Genomic DNA, 17,359 nt, shown 5'->3' on the forward strand with positions numbered 1-17,359 from the left:
TAAGGCGAGGGAAAAGTTCACAGGGGTGTTTTTAATCAGACTCACAGTAAAAAGCATTTTTAAAAATTAAAACAAGGATAGACAGCACAGGAGTAAAGAAATAACTAGCGTGGGGACTGTGTGTAAAGAATAGAAAGTTCAGAAGAAACTTTAGAAGAGAAATAGTTCAGATTTAATAATTAAGTCTGTATTGTAGGTCTTTACTGACAAGGAGCAAATGGTGTCCTTGAAAGATGCCTTCTCAAATTATGTCTCTTCCTTGTCAGTAAGAAATAGGGCTAGGTCTATTAACCCCTCCAACTTTCTCTAAAAACATTTTGTTTAATCTGAAAACAAAAGTATTGTTTCAGAAGAACAAAAAGTCAATTGAAACAGACTGAAAGTGCTTTTTCTTTTAATCTTTTGGGTTGTTTAAGGAGCTGAAAAATCAGTCTGAGGCTCAGCCAGAGCAGTTACAGGTACTTTGCAAGCTGCAGAAGTTCACCCCTCCCTGGAGCACTCTAAAACACAGAGTAGGAGCTCGCACAGAGTTACTGACCAGCACTGCACCGTAACTCACTGACACTATTTGGAAACGTGCCTTATTTGCATTGCTCGGCTAAGGATTCATTCAGCACATCCCAAAGAGAATGACAAAGCGCCTTCACACCCATGGGCTGCTGCCAAGATGATCCTGAGGACTGCGCTGAATTATGCTGCTTTGCAGTAGGGACCCTTATGCCAAGAACAGGCATATTTCAGCAGTGCACTAACCATGACCTCTTGCTTTCAGCAGGCACGTCTCTGATGCTGGCGGGAGGCCAGGTGAGTGCCATATAGGGCCAGCTTTGCTGACTCACATTAGCCATACATCCTCCTGGACTGGTGAAATCCTCAGCTGACCTGTGACCAACACAGAAGAGGATGGATCCATCCCTAATTCTCTAACTCAGAACTCCTCAGCCTAGTTTTTATGATAATAAAATCTTATCAGTTAGTGGTGAACTGCAGGATGGGTCTATCTGGCTAAAATCAAACAGCAGAGCTCGCACATTTGTAAATTTTTAACTTGAAAGCAAAATGAGTATCTAAAACTGATGGGAAGAAAAAAGATTAGAATTAACAATAGATCAAATTAACCATTTCAATATATTGTCCATTGGTTGGCCAGGACTCATTACATATTACAGTATACCTGCTTACACTGAAAATACAAGCGTTAGCTGGATGTGAGCATGCAGGCAGTTAATGGAAAGAATGCGTGGATTCTGCATGTTCTTTCTCTTGATTTAAATACCAAACTGCTGCACGTGCATGTGAAGAAATACACTTGAATTCTACTTTCCACTTTGGGCAGATACTAACTCACCATTTCCATTCCAAATGTTTATTTATTTTGTTCATTACTTCCTGTCTTTTTCCCAGGACACACAGTTGTCCTCAGAATGAATTCTCCCCCTTAAAGCTCTGCAATGTGTTAGAACTCATTTCTCCAGCCAGAAGGACAATCTGTGTAATAATTTCCGTGTTATGAAAACATACCATTTACTAAAAGTTGGTAAAAATCAAAGTACTCATTCATTATTTGTTCTGTAGTCTGCTGGGAGATCTGAAAGCAATAAATGAAAAGACAATCAGTGCCTCAAGAGGATAATGAGAACTTTTATTGCCCAGGAAAGAAAAATTTATATTGAAGCTTAGTGGCTACCAACCCTGTGCATGTGAAGATGCATCCTGTTTTAAAACAAGACAAATATTTTTCTGATGGTGGGAAATTTTCCTGGGATACAAGAATGATGTGCACCAAGAGAGTAATCAAAAGACACTGAGTCTTACCAATTGTTTGTGATCTATTTTTCTGTCCTCACTCTGCTTACCTAGGTTGGTCCAACAAGAGGTGCCTTGAGTTTACATGACAAGCTCTGTGGTGCACTGGTGAGACAGCAGCTGCACAACCCAACCCACCCCCTGGAATTTCAGATAGGGGCTGCTGTTGCAGGTAGTGGATGCAGGACATGCACAGCTACTAGTTGTGCAGCACCCAAGGCAGCTGAGTTCCCGACAGAAGATTCCCTCTCTGCCTGGGAGATGGGAAAATTCTGACAGCTCCAAGAGACATTTCTGAATTGCAAATGTGGCTTTGAATAAAACAGACACATGTGGCCATTTATTTATTTATTTATTTATGCTTAGACTGTTGACACTCATTTAAGACTTGACAATGAAATTAGCTTTATATTTACATACGTGGGTTTTATGTATTTATATAAACTTAGCTTTATATCTGGGGGAAAGAGGAGTAAAGGTAGCCAGGCACAATGCTTTGACCTCCTGTACAGCAGCTGACAGCATCGAACTTAGTCACATGCAGGCCTAACCACTGCTGCTGTGTGGACTGGTGTGACTTGGATCCAGTGCTTTCATATGCTTAGACTGCTTTGTGATTAAAGTCCTGGCTCTGTAGCTCACACTACAGAGGTGGACATCTGCCTTGTCCAAAAGCGATGGATGAGCAGCAGTTCACCTCCTTCGTGTTTGTGTCTTGCTGGGGGCAGTGTTTATAGCGAGCAGTTTAGCACCACGTCAGGATTCGGCCTTGCCAGACCTACATCACCAGGATGCTGCCACAGCTCTGCGGTAGCTAATGCCAGGATCAGTTTGGCTGTTTGCACCGAGCATCTCCCTTCCCCCCTAGTGACAGCAAAGCTGCAGAGAGTCTGCTGTGCCAGTGCCATAGTCAGACATGTGCCATGGGTTCAGCTTTCAGCTGGGCTTCTTGTCTAGGGATTTTTCAGGTGTTTCTTTTTGTATAAGTATTGGGAAGGCATAGTATTATTCTGCTTGCAAGTCTGAATGAGAGACATTCAGTGAAGCACTACAGAGGCATGATACAGCCTAGCTACACCAAATGCCTCTCAAGAGGCAGCATGTTGCGATCGTGGGATGGCTGGTACAAATCTTGGGAAGAGCCAGGACAGTGTCTGAAGGAAAAATCCAACCATCTGGAATCACTCGTATGAAAGCCCATCATTTCTAAATCCCTAAGTGCTAGATCCTACAGTCTGTGCACACCCAAAAATGCAATTAACATTGACAGGGGAAATAGCTGCATCAAACAATCTTGAAACAAGATCTTATTTTGTTAAATACAGATTAAATTCCAAGTTTAAAGTGACAATCAAGCTTTTTAATTGCTCCTTTCAGCTGTGGTTTTGTAAGAAGTAGAAAATAACTGCACAAGCATTGGTTAATTTAGAAAAGTCTACTCTGAAGGGCGATTTTGCAAAATGTTAGGAATAATAAAACAGAGCCATTTTTACATTGTGCCAGAAAAACTCCAAGTTAACAAAAAAAAAGTCTGGCTCCAAGCCGGACCACCAAAATAGAAACTAAAGTTAGTGTTACAAATATAGTCCCAGAAATTGGTTCACATCTATTTGGTTATCCTCTAAGTAAAAAAAAAAAAAAGAGGAATTATTTAAAATTTCTGATGTAATAATGCTTTGGAAAATCCCACTTGTATTGCAGACGTCTCCATTAATGTAAAAGTGAAGACTCTTTTTTTTTTTTTGTTAGCACACACACCTTTATGCAATAACAAGTTGCATGACAAGATGACTATAATGTACTACCAAGGCTTTGCAGTAAAGTGAGAGAAATTTCGGTGCAAATCCCTAGATTAATCCATTTTCCTTTCATGGAGTAAAAAGGAGCAAAAAATCGTAAAATAATTGAGATGGGTTTTCAGCACCTTTTCTATTTTATAGAAATTGTCATTTTCTAGAAAAAACAAACAAACAAGTTTTCTGACCCTGCAACTTGTTAGAATAACATCTTCAACAATGAAAACACTCAACTGGAAAAACTTTTATAAACAACTGTAATAATAAATGTACACAGGTGTTATGCTGAACATAAGGGGTCCATCTGTTGAGAAAAATTGGAGTAATTTTTATATAGTTGCAGTAGGAGCAGCTTCACTTTAAACAAAATGGGTTGAGAGAGATTTTCTTGGCATAATGCTGAATCTAAGGTCAGGTGGCTAAGCTTTGTTTTAGAAACATGAGAAGCAGAAGCTTCTACTGTAAAGAACAGCATGGTGTCTCAGAGGACAAGAGACCTGACAGGAACAAAATAAACTCAAGGACACAGAAATTCAGCTTCCCTTACCCGCTACATAGCAGAGGCGTTTAGAGATGTTGAAAGCACCTTCATCCAGAAGAAATTAGAAACAATACTGGGATATCTGAAAATTATGCAGGCTGAATAGTCCATCTTTAAAGAAAATGCTGAGAAATTGCAGAGAGCCCTGGCAAACTGTCAGACCACACAGAGCAACAGTAGGTAAGATCCAGCATACATAAAAGCAAAGTAGCACACATGGAAGATAAACCATGAGTGCATCTCGGAAGGCACTACAGTTTCTAATCAGGGCATTGCCGCTGCCTGCCCCTGGGAACTCCTAGTCAAAAAAAACCAAAGAAATGAAAAAAACAAAAGTAATTCCAGAACAAAGACTGGAGTAGAAACTGCAATAGGAAATATCACAGTGAAGAAATATTCATATGTCGCACTCGACAATTTGACCTGTGCGGTGCATCTTTTGTAATTTCTGACCTGTCTCTCAGTATTGACTGTCTTTAGCATGACACGCAGCAGCGTGACAGACTTTGCTATTTCCTTACTGCTTGAAAAAGGCTTCCAAGTAAAGAGTGTTTCCTGTAGTTCACTGTTGACCATGTTTTCTCTGGCCTCCCATAGCTCTGTAGCCACAATTTCCAATGCTTACACATGAAATTGTAAAACGCAGCTTTTCCAGACATCAGCTGGATTCCTGCTCCTCCCAGCCCCGGTGTCACGGGGAACTGGGGTGACGAACTGACCCTTTACACCTGCCAAAGCCTCAGCAGCAGGCACGGCAGCAAAGGAAGGAGGAGAAGCAAGGAATCTATAGCCAGCCCCAAAACTTCATCCCTTTTCTGGAGTGCTGTGTAGCTACTAGTGCGTGGTGTGCACACATGTGCTTCTCCTACTTCCCCCAAATTCTTAAAATGGGCATCATAGGAAAAGGTCATTAACTAAATATTAAGACAACTCTCCCATCCTTAGCTACCTCAAATGGCTCACTCTTCTTCAGTGGCCCACCAGGGTACTGCAGGCTCTTCGATTCTGGTGCTGCCTGTTTTCAAAGGGTGCAGCAACAGAGAGAGGGTACGGTAAATGGCATTTTCTGCAGCTTCCTAAATAACTCTAGCCTTCACCTTGAAGTCTGAAATTGCTCTCCTTTTCACAATGGCATATCTCTCACAGATGGGGCAGGGAGAAACAAATCAGAATAGGTCCTTTGCTTGTTGTTCATAAAGTAATTAATAACACCACCAGAAGCCTGTGGTGGAACTTTACAGGCATTAAAGCAGCAATACAGAAGTTAATTTAATTGCCAGTTGTCTTGAGCAGAGCAAACTAGCAGACGAAGCTATCTAGAGCTAACATTTCAAAGTTTTCAGGTTCTTGCTTGACCAGACCCAGCATTTGCAGCACTATTTTTAAAACACTTGCTACATTGAACAGGTACATGTGCTCAAGGCAACATCCCCATCTCAAGAAAGTCACTTCTGCATTCTAAGAGAGAGGCAAAATATGTTTTACTTTATTGTGGCTTGCCAGGTTAAGCCGCAGAGTCAGCCATCTCACCAGGACACATTTTGTCAAATAATTTTCTTCTCCTAGCACAGCCAAACCATCCCATGCCCATCCCACTCTGCGACGATACACAGGGCCTGCTGTCGTAAACTGCTGGCAACACAAGCTATAGCAATAAGCAGGTTTATCTTTTCTAGCCCTTCACCACTGTGAGATACAAATCAAGCTATAACCAACATATCCCAGACTAAGCTTAGGAGCATTCATTGCACTTTTCTTACACTCAGGAAGAAACATCTCTACCAGCCCTCCTCACCTTTCTGTTGTTTGGCGATTCTCTCTTGCAGCAGCTTCACAGAACAAGATGTCAAGACCGAAGCTGCAGGAACACCAGAAAAACACAAAAAAGAAGTTTCTTCATTTCCATGCTCTGCAGAAACTGCTCATTCAGACTGTGGGCTGAAGAGATCAAGAGAAGCAAAAAGGTACCGCGTATCTCAGAACCCAGCAGTTCAGTTGCTGTGAGCCAGCAGGGAACCAGGTGACCCAAGGTCTTGTTCTCACTTCGCCACTTTGGGAAGCACTCCATATTAACAGCTTCCTCATACAAGAGGCAGGTAAAGGATACGCTTCTCCATTCCCCACCCTTCTGATGGGGAACAACCGAGATTACTTACACCTCTGTGCAGTGCAGGGCCACAAGCAACTTGTGCTGCTCTCAACAGTGTTGGAACATGCTAAAAGTTTGTGTTTTCAATGTTTTGAGCAGTGACAAAAAAAAAAAAAAGCAACATATTTTTGAATGCTTGCTAACAAAGCCTCAGAACATTTTAAGTAATCTTAACACACTGGTAAATTGTATTGTTCTCCACCTTATTTGTATTGAAAGATTCAATTTTATTCCTTTGCATTTGCATGCAATCAAAATGTTTAAAATAGAAAATGCATGGTTCAGGAAATGATGCATACCAGATACCACCCACTCTTCTCTCAGAAAGCATTTGCAACTGTAGCTTGTGTTATTATTTGTTGTACATTCCAGTTATACAATGAAAGTACTGTTTGTGTCTTTTTCTTTTTTATTAGAGCATGCTAAGGCACAAGAAGAAGAGTGGTCTTTTAAGCTCCCTCCTTGAGCTGCATGGTTCCGTAAATAGTTCCATGAAGTGCCCTCATGGTGGGTCAGCATCACCAGCAGCCTGGCCAGCTTCACCTGCTGGCCAGGGCTCCTTTTCCTGCTCATATATTGGCCTACAAAGCACCTACAGCAGGTAACTATGTGTGCATTTACTTTCTGGTACCAAATCTTATTGAGACACTCTACCTGTAGCTTTTCCACTGGCCCATACCACATTAAGCTGGGTAGCTGAATCTTCTTTCCTAAATAGGAAAGCAAAGGACAGATTGGGCCTCCTGAAGTCACTTTTTTTTTTCCTTTCTATACCACCAAATTTATTGTGCTGCTTCTGGAAAACCTCCATCACCTTGGAGATGTAAACTCACTCATTTCTCCCAACAATCCAGTGTAGTGGCAGTGAGATTTCCCCTGTTATCCAACAGTACTTGACAACAAAGTCACATATCTGGTTTGGGAGACTACTGGTGAGGAAGAGAAGACAAGGAAAATTACATAAAAAGAAGGAAAATTAAATGCTTCTCCTACCAACCCACAGTACTTTGAGAAGCCGTTGCTTCAAGTCCCTCAGCAGCTGAAGTCACACCAAGTGCAGCAAGACGCACTCCTGCATGCCCCAAGCAAAGGCACCCTCAGAGACTTCCCCATCTCAAACTGACCCTTATTTTATTCTCAAGAATTCAGAGTTGCTAACATTCATAACCCCAGCACCTCTGTTAAGTACTTGTATAAACTTCATTCCAGTTTTAAGGGGAAAAAAAATCCTTCTGCTTAGCATTGCATGGATCATCCATGGGAGATACGTATACGGTAGGGAACCACCTGTATGCACTGGTGGTCTTTCTTCTTTCCAAACACCAGCATGAATGACATTTGACTGTTACGGAGTGAAAAAACCAACAGAGATGATGAGGGAGGTATGGTGGAAGGTAAATGCCAGAACACCCAAGCGGAGGGTGGAAAGTTTAGGCAGAGGAGATATGAATTCTCAGTCTGCAGTACATTTCAAGGAGCTGTCTTGTCTCTGTTTATGCCAGGGACATCTATAAGGGAATACACAGGCCAGGTCCTCTCCCACCATGTTGTCTTGCAGCATATCAACCGTGGAGCCCCACCAACTACCACCAGCACACCCAGCCCTTTTACTGCCTCTGACTGCCTGTGTAGAACGAGGCACAGTCACTGGCTGAGGCTTCGTACAGCCTCCTAACTTCATGCAGCCTCATATTTTGGGATAATATAGGGCATTTATGGACACTTTTAACATCAGCAATGCAGATGGCACTTATAGTATCTGAAGCGAGAGTAAGCCATATTTGTTTTTAAACAGCCATTCCTGACTTCAGATCGTTAGGACTGCTGTTTTAAGTTGCAAGTGGCACTTTCTACACCTGCTGATGTAGGTGCAGATACAATACTCATATTACATGGTTCAGAAAATAAAAAAACCCTGAATACTGAATGTGATCTGAGTTTTAGACTGCACAGAACCAAAAAAATTAAGCTAAACAGTGACTGGGTTTTGTGGAAAGGATTTTATGGACACAAATGTTTGCAATAAAAAAATTCAAAGGAAACAGATTTTGTTTGGATGTAAACATTCCCCTGCTGCCCTGGAAATACTAACACAGCAACGCTGCACTGAGACATTGGGCAGAAGAAAGTGTTCTGTAAAGTAAAGAAAGAGCAACAACCACCAAAAAAGGTAAAAGTACTTCTTGAAATATTTAAAATTTACAAATATGTAAGATATTGTAAACACGTTGCTGCTTTTTAAATCTTAGCTGCCGTTTAGCCAATTGCCCAGTAAACTGCCAAACTGCAAAGATGTCAACTGGTTTTTATGAGAATTCCCAGAGGAAAAACCAACACTTAAACACATTAAAATAAAAAGAGTGCCTGACCCAGAAAATTATATGGATAAAACTTATGTGCTGTATTGGGCTGGACTAATGCACACTGAACTTCATGATAGAAGTCAAACCTGAGTACCAAAAGAACAGGGGAAAAGTAAGATCTAGCTTTCTAATTTCTCCAGCCAAGTTTTCAGGGACATGATCTCTTTGTTGAAAGAACTGCCAAAAGCACTCCCACAGACACTATCAATTGTTGCAGTCCTTCTTAAGCATAGGACCTAAAAAAAAAAAGTTTGATAACTTCACTAGGCAACGTTTCCACAAACAGCACTGACTCACATCCCTCCCCTCAATGATTACAACAGTCTCCGGGCTTTTGGTTTTGATTTTACTACAGGAGTGGACAGAAAGACCTGTTGCCAACACCACCAGCTTCTCAAAAACACACGAGCCTCACGGGCAGCCAGGGAGTCTCCCACATGCACTCCATCCAGCCATACTTAACACATACTGAATTTCTTCATGCTAGAGCATACCAGCTTGGCAGAACTACCTACGTGGGGGTGAAAGGCTTCATACACGCAGACAGTCTGGTCAGACACTGCCTGATCCCACAGCTGGCCCTCCAGACACGCTTGCTGTGTTCACCAGATTTTTACGAAGAAGAAAACAAGTTGGTGAGATGATGGGAGAAAGAGGAAGATGGGAAAGCAACGGTTTAAGCTTGAATTGGAAGCCACATTGAATAACTGACAGGATCTCATCAGAGCTAAGAAGTAGTAATTTTGCTCAACTGCAGATGTGACAGGCTACCACACATCCAAAATGTTCTGCTGTCATCTTACCTTTAAAGACACATCACTATACCAGTAAGGCCAGAAGAGCAGTAATGTGACCAGATTTTTTCAGATGTTCCAAAACTGCTGCACCCAGGTGGAAGTTAGAAATCCCATTTATTTAACTCTACTTTTGCTGAAGCTTGACTCTAAACTCCCCAGTCATGTCAGCTTGCTCAAAGATGTATGTCTTTCAGTCTCATCCCTAAGTTGCAACACATTTTGTGCTGTCAGTCGCATTGCGCTGGTTTTAATTTGTTCTTTGTAATAACACTGCTTATAAATCCAGCACACGAAAAAGCACATCTGTGAAAAAAAAAATCCTGTCTTGCTAGAAATCCCTAGAAATTAACTTAACTGAAATTACTCCCCAAAAGAACATGCTACTTAAGTCCAGTCAGAAAGTTATTTTCCCGTAAGATGCCGGTCCTCCCAAACAAATCAATTCCCACACATTTTACAAGTATTCCCAACTGGAAATTCCATCAGTCTTGGTGAAAAACTTTGCTACGACTTTGTACAAATGCTCAAGATTTTGAGAAAAGTGTAAGAAACTTCAACAACGCTGAAGACATTCCCCCATGCTAAGTAACAGGACTTACAGAAATAATATAAAAAAATAATTCCTGTGTACCACTGATTTCCACTGCAGATCACAGTTACTGAAAGAATAAGCGAATCATGGTTCATTTCAACACTAAGCCTCTCACTGATGGTGTGTTCTATCTTCATGCATCACTTAGTTAAAGGGTTATCCTCAATGTCTGCTTTCAGACAGCCGGCATCTTCAGCATCTCCATGCTGCCTGCCATACCATGTAAATGACAGCAAGTTTAGCTTATAATCACTGAAAGAAATCTCATAAATCAGAGATGAGCAGAAGATATGCAATTCTGCACCACCCTTTTACCACAGCCAGCACACTGACTCAACAAGGACAAGACAACATTGGGAGCTGTAAAGGTAAGATTCATCTGGTGTTAATCACCCACGCAAACCCACACGGTAACTAACTGTTTGAATTTGAAGAAACCTATTGAAGTCCAACACTTTTAACGAGAAATTAATGGACAAGGAAATTTCATGCAGAAGCTTACAGCACAGCAATGAGGGGGAAATCACACGTGCAATAATAAACCCTGAAGTGAGGGTGCACAAGTACCACAGTGAAATTATTGGGTGGCTCAAAGACAGTGATGAAGGTCAAGTTTACGAAGAAGGAGAAAAAAAAAAAAAGGGAGGGTGGCGGAGGGGGGGGGAAGTCCCACATGTCGTAAAAACATCCCTGCTAATAATTTGAAAGGCAATTTCTTTATGAAAGCAGGCAGCAATTTTAAAGCAGCCACTGCCACTGGAGAGCAAGGCAGAGCCCTGGCAATTGTCTACAGCAGACACAGAAGACAGGGTGGTCCAACCCAGCACCAGCAGCAAGCAGGAAACTGAGAGGTGACAAGAGTGCCAGGAAGGGCACCAGACTGTATGAAGGCTGGAGAGAGTAACAAACAAACCCAACAAATTCTTGGCAGAAGGACTCAGCAAAGAACATTAGGAAGTGTTTCAGACTCCAGCTGGGTATGCTGCTCCCACATGGGACAAGAAAAACAGAACTGTTGCTGCTTTTCTGCTCTGAGTCAGTAGGTTAAGACCCGCACTTGTGCAATTCATCAGTGGGACCAATGTCTGCTCATCCTTCCTCGCTCCACATCCCCCCTTCCCATGTCTCCCCCCAAATCCTGCCACTATTACAGCATTTCCTCAGGAGGAGATGCCTGCAGTGGTTCATGTGTAGCAGTGATGGGGAAGAAACGCAGCATAGACCAGTGAGTAACCAAGTTCTGATTTTTTCAGAAAACAGGACAAAGGAAAAATGGCAGCAGTGATCTGATCACTGAGCTTAAGCCCCTTCTCAAAAATGAAAGGAATTTTTATAGCTTGTAATTCCATCTGTAAAAGTGCTCTGTATCCTACTGTACCGAATGCAGATATCTGAGCATTCACTGGATCAGAGTCCCAGTTTGGAGGCTATTAAAATACTGGTCTTTCAGTACAACGGTTATTTCATTTTCAGATAGAACAAGGCCTGATACCTATCACTGTCTCAACAACTGGCAAAGATGAATAAGCTATGACAACTACAGTTACAACATTATCAAGCCTTTATGCAAAATATTGAAAGCAAATTTCAAAGGCTGATTTGTTTTCTGTTGATAGTTAAGATTCAGTTGTGTTTTAATAACTGAAAACCAGAAATTTTGTAAAAGGTCAGGTGATGGAAAAGACTGATTACAAAAGGGGAAGTGGCAAATATAAGAACAAGGAAGGAAAAAAAGGCTAAGATTAAAATCAGCATTTATATATAAAAATTTATTTAGGTGAAGTCACAAACAGTTTAATATCAATTTACAAACACTTCATGTTATGCGTATTATTGAAACTATCAAGAAAGGTAAAGGAGAGCAGATAATGGCAGCTTTTTCCTGAAACAACTAAAGGCATACCCTTACCATCATGCGTGTTACTGGATCACAGTATTACCATGATCATACTCCCTAGTATGCAAGGGAAAAGGAAACAAAATACTGAGATGTAAAACAATTGAACAGTGAACCAGTGAATATGATTTTCATGAACACCAGACTACAAACGTCTAGTCTGATGCTCAGGATCTTAAGTATTCTACGAGGATAAAACCAGAATAGTAATTTAGGTCAATTATTATATGTGATCAAGAATTTTGGAATGCACAATTGGGCTATAACTGATTTCTGGCACTGACAGCAATGGTTAATGCATTTTTCAGAGAAGAATGGAAAGGTGATACTGAGCCTCACAGAATAATTCTGTTGACAACCTGAGTTATTATACCAAGTGTATGATACTGTTTCAAGTCAAATATACATTTATGTTGCAGAGATTCTCAAGGAAATGGTAAAAGTAACAGCTGTAACAAGACAAAGTTATGATTTATTTTTTTTTAAACAAATATAGTACATAGCTTTTTGAAGTGTCCGGTTGTGATCTGCAAAGATCCAGGATTGCACACAAGTTTGCTCAAATGAGAAGGGTTAATCTGCGCATTAAATTGGTTTATACTTTCAAAGTAGTATTTTAGGGCAGGGTTCTCCTCCAGGAGACTGTTCCTGACCTCATTCAACCAATGTTCAATTTATTCACCTTCCTGAATCTTTGCCCTCTTTGGATAGTCTGTGACAAGTGCTGCGCTGCAGGAATTCCTGTTTTCCAGCAAACTGGCTTGCTCTGCAGGTTTGTAGTCCATTGTTACAATTGCTGATTGGGTAAAATGAATTTCCTATGTCTTCTCTAGCACAGCTTGCAACGCAACAGAAGCAGAGGTAAAAGAATGCACTAGAATACCAGAGCTCCACTTAAACACCAACGGAGTCAGGCTGTTGGCACCAATAAGAAATTCTGTATTTAACAAATCTGCAAATGTTTAAGATCCAAAGTTAGTCAGTTTTATAAATAAACTCACCCACTTAGTCTGACTGCCATCCCAACTGGCCTTCTGTTTTCATGGAGTCTGGGGAAAAAAAAAAAAAAAGAATTGTCTGAAGTTTTACATACAGACATAAATTTGCAGAAATGAATCTCAGCTATCCTACATACGCGCCAATTATTGCACTCAAACTAAAACTAGGGTTTCTCACTTTGTTCTTTCTGTGTAGAGCAAAGTTACAGCTCCCCCATCGGTGCCTTAAAAAAGACAGCTAGCTTCAAACATGACACTTTGTTTTCCCTGACTTTGTTTTTACTGGTTAACCTTCTGTGGAACTGCAGAACCAGAGATATAGGCACTACATCAAGCTGAAATTTAAGGAGTCTTCAACTGAAAGGAGAAATGAAATCCAGTCACACTGCCTAATGCTATCCCTTGAAATTATGAAAACAAAATCAGTTGAAACAATCTGGAAGAATAGGTCTTCGTAAAACACCTCCTCTTCCTCTTGACAGCATGAATGTGGAAAAGCTTAGGTTCCGGCCAAAGCCGTAAGCCCACAAAAGGCTATTCTCTCCCATTTTAATTCTCTGATCCTTTTGCCCAAATGTGAGGTCACATCTTATTTCTCCAAAGGAGTTTTACACAACAAAATCAGAGCTTGCAAGGAGCTAGGGAGGTGCAGGAGAAACCCACAGGTCACCTCCATGAGAGCGACATTTCCTTGCTGCTGCCTTGCCAACGATAAACTCATGCTTTATCCTAGGCCTCATCTACATTTAACAGCTGCTCAAACCATTATTTTAGTTAAGGAGATTTTTCTCTTTTAAACAGCTATAAGAGACTATGTGCTACCAAGCAAAAACTGCTCTAATAACAGAAAGGCGGTTGAACCCACACTGAACAATTGCGTAACTTTTACTTTTGCTTTTCATTGTGCTGCTAAAGCACTAGCGTTTTTACAAACATTAAAAATTTTTGTAAGTTATTTAGTTAAAATAAACACGTTTAATTTTTCTTTACAGAATTGGGGGGGGGGGGGGGAATACCAATGCCACTGCTAAAAATCAACTGTGAAATTTCCACAAAACCAAAAGGGATCGAGACCTCTGGTGCCTCAACAGACAACAGTGCAAAGCTCTGCACTGACAGACCGACTGCTGTGGAAGAAGTTACAAGTCTGGTTAACGTGACAAGCTGAAGATCCAGTCTCGGATGAGATGAAAGCTACAAGCCATTGCCCATCTGGTGTTGACATAAGATCCGTAGAAAAACAAGAACTGAGCTGTTGTTCTTGAGAACGGAGAAATCTAAACAGAGATACCAGAAAAAGTTGCATAAACCTAGAGCACCAACCACAGAAGGCTCCAAGGCCACAAGGCCTGCACCAGGACCTGTTAATCTATATTACTGTGTGGTGTTTGCTCCCTATCTTTGTCACAGGTTAGCCCAGAGTCACTTTGGATAGGTACCAACGTCGGGACTTGGTGCGACACACCAAACCCTTCCAGGTGCCCTGAAAAAGGGTCTGGATCAGGCTAAGAGTTGAACAATTTTAGCCATTCCTCTGTGCTGGCAATCCCCAGAAAGCACAGCACCTGATGAGCTAGCAAAAACCCTTCAGGAACACAAAGGTTCTTCCTACGGTTCTAAAAAAAATGTTTAGTAATAAATACAGCCAATATTGCAAAATCTCCCTACCATCATTTAGGTGGCATGAAACTCAGTGTTCAGTGTTCAGCATTTTCTGTGCTGAGGATTTGACAGACTACACCCACCAGTATAAGAGAAGCAGCACAACCCTAATACAGGCAGACAGCCCTTGGTAGCCTTGGAGCTCGCTGTCAGAGCTCAGGCAGTGGAAAAAGTAGATCTGCCTGTGTACGTCAGGGGTTATACCAATTCAGTGACACTCGATGCCTATATTGAAAGCAAAACCTTAACATACACAAAATGTTCCCTACTTCTAATCGCACCCACCATCTTCTCCCACAAAACAGGCCACAATTTGTGGATTAAATCTACTGAGTCCCAAACCAGGTTATATCTCCAAATCACAGTGAATTGGCAAGCTGTGGCCATTCATATTGAAGTTTATCTTTATTCACATCAATTTTTCTGGCCTCCCACACAGCCTGAGACTACCACAAGCTCCCATAGTAACAGGAGAGTCTGTACTCTTTTTTCTTACATACAGATAACTGTATTGCTGAGAAAGTTAAATTTTTTAAAGACAACTCAGAGGGGGGAAAACCCCCCCCCACCTTTCTTCTAATGTCTTAAGGAAAATGCGATTATAAATCAGGGAGGGAATTAGTGGGGTTCCTAATTTCTGGTGGCCAGAGCAATAAATGCTACAAACTATTATTTGCTGCGAGCGTGGTTCTTTCTCCAGCAATGCCCACGCCTCCCATGGTGGCCAGCTGGGCACCCATGGGGTCCCACGCCTCGCCAGGTGACACCGCGGCCCTCGGGCGAGCATGAGCGAAGGGTCAGTGCCAAGACAGGGGAGCCGCTGACCAACCCGGGGGACACCCCAACTGCCCCCTTCCCCTCCTCCCCTCCGAGAGGGCACCGTGCCCGGCCAGGGGAGCGGGGAAACGCGCCGCCGCCGGCCCGTCACACCTGGCCTTTCTCCTCCTGCTCGGGGCTCTGGGCCGGCGGCGGGGCTGGCGGGGCCGGTGGGGCCTGCGCCTCGCCCTCAGCACGCGGCTGCCGGCTGACGAGGGACTTGAGGGGCGCCATCCACTTCATCCAGAGGTCGAGGTCGACGTCGCCCCAGGGCAGGGTGGGGTCCTTGGCCGCCCGCCGCCGAAAGTCCTCGTCGTAGCTCATCCACGAGGTGCCCCCGTAAGTGGCGTGCAGCTTGCGGATGGTGTCCAGGTACTTGAACATGGCCCCGCAGCGCGCCGGGTGCTTCTCGCACAGCACACTGGCGTACACCAGGAAGGCCGAGACCCACTGGTCCAGCGTGTCCCCCGGGCGCGGGCCGTGCTCGGGGGCCAGCTCTGTGTGGAGCAAGGAAAAGAGGTCAATGAACTCCCCCCGCCAGATCCGCTCCTTGGTGGCCTTGGCCAGCTGGTAGCCCAGCGGCCGCCGTAGCCCCACGTAGGGGGTGGCCGCCGCCTCCGCCGCCGCCGCCGCCTCGCCCTGCCCCGCCGCCGCGGCCGCCGCCGCCGCCGGGCCCCCGGCCGCGCCGCTCGCCGCCGCCGCCGCCGCCGCCGCCTCGGCGCAGGGGCTGGCCGCCGCCGCCGCCGCCGCCGCCCCCAGCGCGGCCTGCCGCTCCAGCCAGCGCGGGTTCACGTAGACGGTCCGCAGGCGCGGCGCGGCCCCCGCCGCCGCCGCCGCCGCCCGCGCCGAGCCTTCGGCGCCGGGCTGGAGGCGCAGCACGGCCAGGGCGGCCGGCGCGCCGGCGGGCAGGTCGCTGCCCTCCCGCCGCGGGGCCGGCTGGGCCGCCGCCGGCACCTGGAGCAGCGAGGGCGCCGCCCAGGGCGGGGAGCCGCCCCTAGGCCCGGCCGCCGCCGCCAGCGCCTCTAGGCCCGGGAGGCCGAGCCGCGAGCCGGGCGCCACCGCGCCGAGCACCCATCGGGTCTCGGCGATCCCGCCGCGGTCCCGGGGGCTCCGCGACCTCCCCTCCTCCCGGCGCCCGGCGAGGGCCGTCCCCAGCGTCAGGGGGGCCGCGGTTCCGGCCCGGCGCCGACGGCGGCTCCGCCGCCTCCCACGTGGCATCGGCGCGGCGGCTCCGGGCAGGGGGCGCGGCGGGGGGCGGGGCTACGGACCGACGGGGCGGGGCCGGGCGGGGCGGGGCGGGGCCTGCCCCCCCGCGGCTCTGCGTGCCCCGCTCGCCCCGGCCCCGAGCGACACGGGCCGGCGTGGGGGCCCGGTGCTGGGCGCCGGCATGCTCAGCGGGCACGTCTCGGCGGGCGGCCCGCGCTGAGCGACGGGGGTGAAGCGGCCCCGGGATGCGCATGGGTTTGTACCGTTCGTCACGGAACCGCTGGGCTCGGAGCATGAAACTTATACAGTCTCTCACTCCATGTATTCAAAAAATATATATATGACTATATAGTGTAGCTATATATACATGTATGTATACACACACACGTACATATATACATACATAGTGTATATATACATATACGTTATATACATATAATTTTATATATAGTGTATATACATATACACTATATATATAAAAAATTATATATGGAGTCAGATATACACTATATAGTGTATATATACAGGCTATATACAACTATATACATACACTGCTGTATAGTAGGTGTATAGTAGCAGTCACTGTTATTGCTTCAGTACACCAAACATTTTGAGGAATAACAACATTCCATCACTTTTCCCTTTCCACATAAATCAGCATAATTTTTCTCTTTCTAGAAAATCGCTTTTTTTTTTTTTTTTCACCCAGATTTGGCTATCCTAGCTAAGCACTGAG

General features: G+C 44.5%; 1 protein-coding gene across 1 annotated transcript; it reads right to left on the reverse strand.

Annotated features, from left to right (window-relative positions):
* Positions 1-11,798: 11,798 nt before the first annotated feature.
* Positions 11,799-16,635, reverse strand: LOC141920030 (uncharacterized). Its single transcript, XM_074816717.1, has 3 exons — positions 15,532-16,635; positions 12,943-12,990; positions 11,799-12,856 (listed from the first exon to the last, which is right to left on the reverse strand). Exons 1-2 carry the CDS (start codon positions 16,633-16,635, stop codon positions 12,982-12,984), a joined length of 1,113 nt encoding a protein of 370 aa, XP_074672818.1. The 3' UTR covers positions 11,799-12,856; positions 12,943-12,981.
* Between the last annotated feature and the right edge of the window lie 724 nt (positions 16,636-17,359).

The sequence above is a fragment of the Strix aluco genome, chromosome 2 (assembly GCF_031877795.1).
Source record: "Strix aluco isolate bStrAlu1 chromosome 2, bStrAlu1.hap1, whole genome shotgun sequence".
NCBI classification, from domain to species: Eukaryota; Metazoa; Chordata; class Aves; order Strigiformes; family Strigidae; genus Strix; species Strix aluco.